At 41.7% G+C, this 9531-nt stretch overlaps 1 protein-coding gene across 1 annotated transcript in view; it reads left to right on the top strand.

The window, feature by feature from the left end:
• Positions 1 to 6422: 6422 nt before the first annotated feature.
• Positions 6423 to 9531, top strand: part of SPAG17 (sperm associated antigen 17) — a 114800-nt gene continuing 111691 nt past the window's right edge. The window contains exon 1 of the mRNA XM_050708444.1: positions 6423 to 6751. Within this exon, the coding sequence (XP_050564401.1) occupies positions 6653 to 6751 (99 nt within the window). The 5' untranslated portion in view covers positions 6423 to 6652. The remainder of the gene's footprint in view (positions 6752 to 9531) is intronic.

Raw genomic sequence — 9531 nt, 5'->3', positions numbered from 1 at the left:
AGTAATACCTAGGGCCACAGCACTTGTAAGGGACACTACACAGGTTCAGAGCTAGATTCTGATGCCCTCAGGATGCCCATATTATTTGATTTCCTACAGGATGGCCGGCCAAATTCTAGATTGCCAACTCACTATGTACAGCAGCATCTAGCCTTCCCATAGTCTTTTATTTCAAACAGAATTACAGAACCAGTGGTCTGGAAGTGACCTTAAAGATAGTTCCAACACCCCTGCCTTGGGCAGGGACGTCTTTCACTAGGCCAGGTTGCCCAAAGCCCCATCCGATCTAGCCTTGAACACTTCCAGGCATTGGGCATCCACAACTCTCTAGGCAACCCATTCCACCACCCCAATAATAAATGATTTCTTCCTAATGTTTAATCTAAATCTACCCTCTTTTGCTTTAAAACCATTATCCCTTGTCCTATCACTACACTCTGTGATGAAGAGTCCCTCCCCAGCTTTCCTGCTGGCCACCTTTAGGCACTGGAAGGCCACTAGAGGGTCTCCCTGGAGCTGAACATCCCCAGCTCTCTCATTCTGTCTTTGTAGGAGAGGTGCTCCAAAACTCTGATTGTCCTCGTGGCCCTCCTCTGAAACCCCTCTAACAGGCCCATGTCTTTCATATTCTTTTATTTCATATCACCCAGAAGATGGTGGTGATCAGTCACTTAAGAATGTGCTAGGGAGGAGGCATTCCAGGGCAGGTGATGAGGGAGACAACCACATCTACATAAATACTTTTGTTGGAACACTGTGCCAAGATCTCTTGCACTACGGTGCTTGGCAGATGGGTAACAGATCACACAGACCAGGCACATCTAGAACCAAGGATTGGCAGGAGAGAGGTGATGGTGCTTTGAACATCAAAGGGATGTTCCTGCCTTTCCTGGCAGGTGCTGGCTTTGAGTCTTGGTGGTGCCACAGTCTGCTGACGCAGGCAGAGGTCTGGGCTGGAAGTGGGGGGAAATTTCAGGGGATCAGGGTACTGCTTGATTTTTGGAGATGCAGAATGAGGAAAACATGTGAAGCAGAAATGGTGCAGGAGGGAAAAAGAGAAGCACAGGACGCAGTTGTGGTCTGAGGTAAGGAGAATATAGGTATGCTTCGGGTTTAAGGAAGAGTAAAGGATTTAGTGGATGATAAATTAAGACACAATAGTATTTTGGAATACAGTCATAGGACTGGCAAGTTTAATCATTACTGTTCTATAAAGCAGATTTTAGGCACAAGTGTGACAGAGAGAGAAAGGTGCCAAAATAGGGCAGGAAATAGATATTATTTTGTGTATTTCTTTCCAAAATCTAATCATTGAACTAGATCCATTGAGGCATGCATGTGCTCAGGGAAAAGGGTTGGAAAGAAAGGAGGGGGAATTAAAATTGAAAGAACAGTTTCAGAATAAATCACACTGCTGTAATTTAATTATTCTACAATTGGACATTACCCTCAGAAAATTCACAGTTAAAAACCATCCAAATATGAATTCACAGAATTAGGACATCAAAGTCAAAGAATTATGATCCTAGCTATTTAATTCTGCAATTCCAGTTCAGACTGCATAGATTGTTAGAACTAATGTCTTCTCCTTTAAAAAATAAACAAACAAACCCACCATGTCTTTCCACCACTTATTATCAATACTTTCAGTGCAAGCTCTGGCATGGATCTTAGGTCTGTTTACCCTCCATGGTGTTAATGTTTGTTTTCAGTGGATTAGAAACAGTTTTATTTTTGCACCAGTAAGAGTATAATGTTTCAAATTCCATTTATTTAGACTTTGCTTTGTTTGGCTGTTGAGAAAGGTTAGCGGTTTGTGCTCAGCACTACTGTGTAAGATTCCCTTTCTTGACAGTGGTAGGAGTGCTACAGAAGCAGATCAGAATGGTCAACTCTCTAACCTTAGGGAAAATACTGCTTTTATGCCAGAAGAAAGTATGCAATGATAAAGGATTTGAAAGTGCAGAAGGATGGGGTTGTAGAGGGCATGGGGACTTTGGCTTTCTCCAAGAGTGGGCAAATGTTTTCTTTGAATTTACTTCTTCAAGGAGAAAAATAAAAACCTCATGATTTGTTTTGGAAGATGCAGGAATAAGGCCTGAGATATCAGAAATTGGACTTTTTTTTGCTGACTGGCAACACTGAATTGATTCCAAAATCCAGTTACCGAGAGACAGTGGAACTACAATACCAAATGCAGGGAGAGTCTTTCTTTAAAGAGACTGTTGCACAGCATCCAGCTGGAATTTGGAAGTCATTTTACAGACAGATGATAATGGATTTCATTTTGAGCTTTGCCAGGAATCCCTATATCATTGGCTACAGAGAGGAAAAAGCATTCTCCTTGCACATGCATACACGTGGGAGAGACTAGGCTATGAAAGCATCTTTTCTGAAATTAAATGCAGGGCCTTGTAAGGTTTGGTTTGTTGTTGGTGGGTTTTTTTTGTTTTTTCTTTTCAGTAAAATGAAGTTGGTGGAGGCTTTTAAATGTAAGCTTATTTGTATATATAAAGGAAGTTTGATTTGTTCTGCATGTTATATTATTGATAAACAACAGAGGCTACATACATTTGTAACTCAGCTTGATGGAAAATATGAGTGAAGAAAAAACAATGGCTGGCCACCAACACCAAATGCTAGAGCCTGGGGGAGAGGAGAACATAAACAGCTTCCTTTGATTTTGGCCACATTATTAGATGGACAGGCTTAAGCAGCATATTTACAGGTTATGTCTTGATAAGCACATGCAGTGGCTTCGATTCAGAGGGGAGACCTTGCCACTTGGCCAATAGATTTGACTCCGGGCTGAATTGTACTGTCTTTACATTTAAGTGCCTCCTTTCTCTCTAACCACTCCTGCATGATCTTACAGTTCAGCATCATCTAGCACCTCCTACGTGGTTGTATTATGAAGGCCTGTTACAGTCTGAGGAAGGTTTTATTGTTTACTGGTTATTTTACAGGGTTTATTTTATTGTTTCATTATGGTTAGAACTCATCCATTAAGAAATGAGTGACTTTTGTTGCCAGAAATATCATAAGCCTGCTATGCCACACTCAGAAGGGGACTGTGCTAATATATTTATGCTCAGCTTTTGTCCCTTTCAGGGCACATTGTTAACTAAACTGCACTGATAATTCACTGATGTAGAAATAAGCTTTATAGGTCCTGACGCCAAAACATATTACTTGGTCTACATCCACAAGGCCAATGTAGTCCATGTGGGAAGCTTTATGCAAATTGTATAAACAAATTTAGAGACTGAGAAACAAATTGCAAGGAAGCATTTGGTGGCCAGAGCAGCAAATGTAGGCAAAGACCTCCTACATCCAACTTGATACGTGAAATTTCAGGGAGGCTGGGGAAACACATGCCATAGCTGCCAAATCTGTGTAATTTGTGAGATGGTTGTGTCCTGGAGGGTTGCAAACTTCAAGAAAAACTGTTCCCAGCCTGGTTGCTACAGCCCTATGAAACTGAAAAGGAAAGCGACATGAGTTTTATGTTCTTCCCCCTCTTCATTTCTGAGGGGAAGAAAAACAAAAAAACAAACAAAAAAAACCACGAAATGTTCTCAAGAAAAAAAAATAATAATACCTTGCTTCTTTTAGAAATGTAAGGAATATGAAGGACTGTTTTCCTTAGCAGTGCTGAAGGCCATGTTAGCTGTTCTATACCGCCTTCTGGAAAGTTTTCCAAAACGGAAACAGTTTTCTGAAGCCGTAATTCAGGAAGCCTCGCTGTTTAAGAAACATCTAAATCGTAGGAAAGCAATATAAAGTAATTAAGTGTGTTCTTAACAACTTGAGCAAAGAACACTCTTTGCTGACTTGTCAGCTGAAGGAGAGAAGTTGATGGTTCTTACTGAAAAGATCATTTTTGCAAAATATTGGTCAAGCATTTAAAATAAGCACTTAAAAACATATATATATATAAACAAAACAAAAACAAAAAAAAGATGCATGTTTAAAATTAATTCCCCTCTCAGTTGATCAGACTTTAAGTATGTAAGATCCAAAACCTCTACTAGTTCTTCAGTCAATTGTAGTCTTTCAGGAAATATCAAGTAGAGAAGACATGATTTTTACAACTAGTAATATCTTTTCACTCTTCACCCTTTACTGGAGAGCAAATTAGAGCAAATGTTCTTTAAATCACACTACAGTAAAAGGCAAATAGTGTTTCTTCCTCCTGAAGGATGTAAGTGCTATACCTACTTCCCTTCTATATTATTAAAAGGAAAGATCTCTTCTATATTATTATTAAATATGTGGGCACAGGAATGTTACTGTGTCTAGCTACACTGCAGTATTAACCTGCACATTTTCTTACCCTATTGTGCAAATTGAGAATATAGGAAGTAGTTAACTCCTCTCCCAGGAAAATGCAACTTGCCTTGTACTTACACACAGCATTATTTAGAATTGCAAGTTTATTGTAAAGTCACAGCTTTGGTTACTCCACTGTCATTTGTTCATGTATTTATATTTGTTTTTTTAATAAGACAGAAAATGAAAAGGTGACTTGAAAATTTTAAGGTTGCCACTGAAAATTTCATCATAAATATTCCTGTCATACAAAAAGTCATTACAGATTTGCCCATTAACTCTTGCACTAATGGCAGAACCAATTTCTCTATGTAGAAATGGCAGTTTTACATCTGTGCATTCCTTTTTAGCAAGTATACCAAACCACATATAGTCACTCTGGATCGTTATTTTGCGTATTACTTTCATTCTTGGTTTATAAGTATAGTTGAATTACATTCAGTTTTGCTAATACAAGATTTAAGATTTCAGTAACTTCATCTCTGTTATCAGAAGGAAGCTGGAGGTTTTCAGATGGCTCGGCGACAACTGGGCGTTTTGCAGTCTGCATGACTTGGAGGGAACAAAAGCCATAGTTTCCCAATATTTTTGATTTGTTGTTTTTGTCTGTTGGAGGATTTAACCAAGAGGGTTTCAATGATCTGGTTTATAGCTTGGCCTACAAGCATCTTTGGCAGCACAACTTAATGGACAGGGACAAGCAGCCAAACAGGAGACATCTTTAGCTGACTTCATTAGTGGAGAACCTATTTTAGAACAATACACTAGGGCCCTTTGTAACAAGGAATAAATATGATTTCCTTCTCTCTTTTGTTCGGGAGAGTGGTGGAGGTCATTTTAAATGACCTGGTAAGCTCCCAGTGATCAGCTGTCCTGCTTCAGCTTGACTTGCTATTTGCTACAGCATCCAACAACAATAAACAGCAAGTTAGCTAGATGTGTTTAGTAAGACGATAAGCAGCAAAACAAAACAATTTCCTTTAACTAATCCTTATTCATACAAGCAAACACACAATAGATAAAACCAGGCCAATTCATGATTCTCACAGCTATTGTTCATGTTCTCCGAGCTGTTTGTGACTTTTCTGTCTTTTAGCCTTCCAACAACCCTGAGCTTACAGATCCAGGTGTGGGCACAGCAAGCAGTGCTTCAAAGCAGTCCTCATCTCTAACTGACATCATGGTGGTGTGTATTTCCAGCTGTACCATCAGGAGCTGGGTGCAGAACCCTCCAGTCAGTCATCCTGAATCTCACATCCAACCCTGAAAACCGAGCCATAAAAAGGCAGGACAGTTAATAGTAAAGGCATTTGGCAACGTTATCTGTGTGTTCTGCCCCATACCTCTGTCCTGTCCTGCTGTATTAACAGCTGTTCCTAGCCTGATCCTCCTTCCCCATACTCTCTCAATACACCTCAGCAGGCACAGTCTGCATATCCAAGACCTTAATGAAGAACAAGGGTATGGTGAAAATGTCACAATCCCTGTTTCTGTGAACAATTGCAGTCTGATTTTTTTTTTCCTGGACAACAAAAGAAAACTTCAAAAAGAGAAAAATGGACATCAGCCAAGAAATGGGGTGGGGAAAATGTTTATGGATGTTGGCAAATCTACTGTGCAGCTTTCCCATGTTATAAACTACATCATTGTCTACAAACCCGGGCAAGATACACTTCTGCAAACTAAGGATGATACAAGACTTGTATCTTATGTTCCTTATAAACCCGAATTCCTATTTCTCCACTAAAAGCATGTAATTAAAGGTGTTTTATAAAGCACATACATGAGGTCAGTATCATCCTAGAATAAAATTCAGACTAAAGGAGTAATGGACTGCACAGCGTGGCTGGAAGACTCCTGCGAAGTTAAAAGATTTGGAGGCTCCGAGCAATGCTGGTCGGTACAACCGGGTGGGGGAAGGGCACCATGTGGTTTGGGGTATTTTCACCAAATGTTAAATCACACAGAATATTTCACTCGTCTCCAGTGTGAGATCACGACATGACTCCTCTGTAATGAATTCTTTATCTTGGCAGCCCTCCTGCTTTCTCCCAACCGTGCCTCCCTCTCTCCCCTTCTGGTGCCGGCGCAGGCACATCTGGCAGCACTCGGGGTGTGATGTGGCGCTGGGGTCTGCCTCGCCGCCCACACCTGCAGGCTCCAGCACCGCTGCCGGGGCCAGCCCCGTGTCCCCAACCCGCCACGGCCCCGCTTCCAACCCGGGAACCCCCGAGGGCCCGAGCCGCGGCCCGGGCGCGGGGCGGGCGGGTGCCGGTCGCCAGGGCGACGCGTGAGGCCTGCGCCCGCTGCCGGCACCGCCATGGGCCCCAAGCGGCCGAAGGCCGCTGCCGCTGCCGCCTCTGCGGGGCCCGCGGCGAAGAGCTGGGAGGCCGCGCTGGTGGCCGCCGCCCTGGAGGAGGTGAAGGAGGCGCCGAGGGGGACCCGGGGCAGCCCTGCCGGGGCGAGGGGCGCTGGGGCGGGCTGGGGGTCATAGAGGGGCTCTCCCCCCACACCGGTGCCCTAAGGAGCAGCAGCAGCAGCAGCCGCCGCCGCCGCCGCCGCCGCCGCCGCCGCCGCCGCCGCCGCCGCCGCCGCCCTCGCCCTCGCCCTCGCCCTCCCCTCGGCGGGGTGGGTGCCAAGTTTCGGCTGGGAGGGAGCTTTTTATAAACTGCTGAACAACGGGGTTTGATGGAGGTGCTGACACAGCATTAACTCCAGCGTTGAAAATGCGAGGCTGTAATTTTCCTGCCTCGGTGTGTGCAGCTTAAAGGCGCTTTTTTTTTCCCCCCTTCTTTTTAACAGCGTGTGAGGATCTGAAGGCATATTTGGGTTTCCAGGTTCTATGTAAGCAATGTAATTCTAATAAATCTTGACTCACGAGAAAGAATTTGATTTCAAAATAGCGTAGCAGTTTCGCAAACAATAATATTTATCTAGCATGTGTTTACCTAGCACCACTTCTGTAAGTGAGACAAATGACTTCCATGGCTCCCTTGTTTGTTGGGTGCCTGTTGTGCCTTACTCGAAAACCAAGGGTATTTTTTCCTGTTGTGGTGGGTTTTTTGGTTTGTTTGTTTTTAATGCACTAGTTCTAGTAATTATGAAGATTTCCGTATGCAGGAGGCAGTTTTTCAGTTGACCAATCATCTTTCCAAAAACACCACAGATGTCCAAAAGTACTTCCTTGGATTTATTTTTTGTTTGGTAGTCACAATATCGTACAAGTTTAGCCAAACAAAATCACAATTTGCGGTAAGTGCTGCTCAGCTAAGGCTGTTGTTTCCCATTTTTCCCCCAGAATGTGCTTTTTCAGTAGAGTTCAAAAGCGCTCGAGTCCTTTCTTGCTAGCAAATCCCTTCCCTGCCCTAGGAGAACCTCCCTGAAGCATTGGGGGTGAGTGGAGGTCCAATCTCCATCACCTACTCAGTTCCTGGCCTTTTTCCTGGGCTTGCTAGCAAGGTGCCAATTAGTGATATTTTGTTTTTATGGTGGTGTTTATTAAGGCTGTGGATATTGTCCAGTGAATTCACTGAACAAAGTGCTTTGTTTACTCTGCTGCTTTTATATGTAATTTATTACATTTGTTAAACGCAAACCATTATATTGAAGTATTTTAAAAGGTAAGAAATAAATGTTCGAAATATAGGAAATGCCAGAATTAGGATTATTCAAGACCACACATTGAGGCAGATGGAAAGAAAATGTTGAATATGTTCACTGAATGGGGCAAGAATACTGTAGGAAAAAAAGTTTGTGATCGCCTAATTAAAGTTTATCATAATGCCTATACCCAGCGGGGCTTAATTAAGGTTCTTTGGCTCCTTAATTCTGGTATTGTCGATCCGTTTTATGTTCCAATTAAACTAATTCCACTTTCTCTGTCTTGCTGCTAGCAGGCAGAGCCTCGGGGTCAGTTTGAGCTCAGGCTTCTGTGATGCTGGGCAACTGCTAAAAATTCTTACTGCATGAAGAATTCATGTTCAGCTCTGATAGTCATGGGCAGGGGCATACAGGGTGCAAAACTGTCAAATACCTGCAGATCTCTTCTGGGCATCATGGTTCATCAAGTATGGCCAAACGTGGCAATACTTAAATAAACATGCTGTGTAAAAGCACACCTTTGCAACAGTATGTCTATGCTGCCAAATTTTAGTTCCTTCCTCTTGAACATGGAGAAAACTGAATTTCTTAAGTACTTAATCTTATAGGGTTTTTAATCAAAGGATAAAAATGATCTTTCAAATCAAACCGCATTCTGCAAATAGTCTAACCACATTATCTCCTTCCTCCGCCCTCCTCAGTAAATATATAGCATACATAATTTAAGCTTGAATATATAAACTGAAAGCAGCCTGTAACACAGAGTGTTGAGCTACTTTAATTATACGTGTCACCAGCTGCACTGTACAAAATTATTTCTTACATTGTGTGTGATATACCGTATGAATCTGAATTTATTTGGGAGATGACAAGAACTCCTATCAATTAAAGACATTTCTCTCCTGGTAAATCATGTTTAATGAATTTTAAAATCGTTTACTTTTATCAGTTTAGATAATATTTTTTCCTATTAGTGGAGTCAAAGGGAATTTACTAGAACTGGTTTTATTTGTACCAGATAGGCTGAGCAATGAAATTTCCCATTTTAATGTGTGTTTATGACTTACCATATTTTATTAGTCTGATCTATGAAAAGGAGTCATTTTACCAGTGGTGTTAACATTTTATGGAAGGGTATGCTAACTAAAATATGATTTAAATGGTATTTACTAACCAAATAATGGCTTTTACTTAAACACACTGTGAAAACTGGCAAACAGACAACATGAAAACATGTACAGAGGAAATACGGATTTTGGAGAGCCTCACATTATAGTTTATATGCACCTTTTGTGTCTAACGTGCTGTGCAGAAGAACATACAGCTGCAAGATGTGTTTGTTTTCAGATATTTATAAAGGTATTTTGATTGGGTTCACTGCAAAATTAAATTACAAAATATAAACTAAGATGCTTAGTTTGAACCTTTGTGTGCTTTAAGTCACTAAATATACTTGCTAAGTGAAATTCTGGGCAAATACAGCCCTGACAATTGAAGTAATTGTTATCTATTATATGTCCTTATTAGCAACTGTAATTAAGCATGGCAACTGGAAGCCACGTTCTGCTCTGGTTCCCCATATGTGCTGTTTCTGTCACT

This window comes from Cygnus atratus, chromosome 1 (genome assembly GCF_013377495.2).
Source record: "Cygnus atratus isolate AKBS03 ecotype Queensland, Australia chromosome 1, CAtr_DNAZoo_HiC_assembly, whole genome shotgun sequence".
Taxonomy (NCBI): Eukaryota; Metazoa; Chordata; class Aves; order Anseriformes; family Anatidae; genus Cygnus; species Cygnus atratus.
The sequence above is the reverse complement of the archived record's forward strand: the minus strand, read 5'-3'. Positions and strand labels throughout refer to the sequence as shown.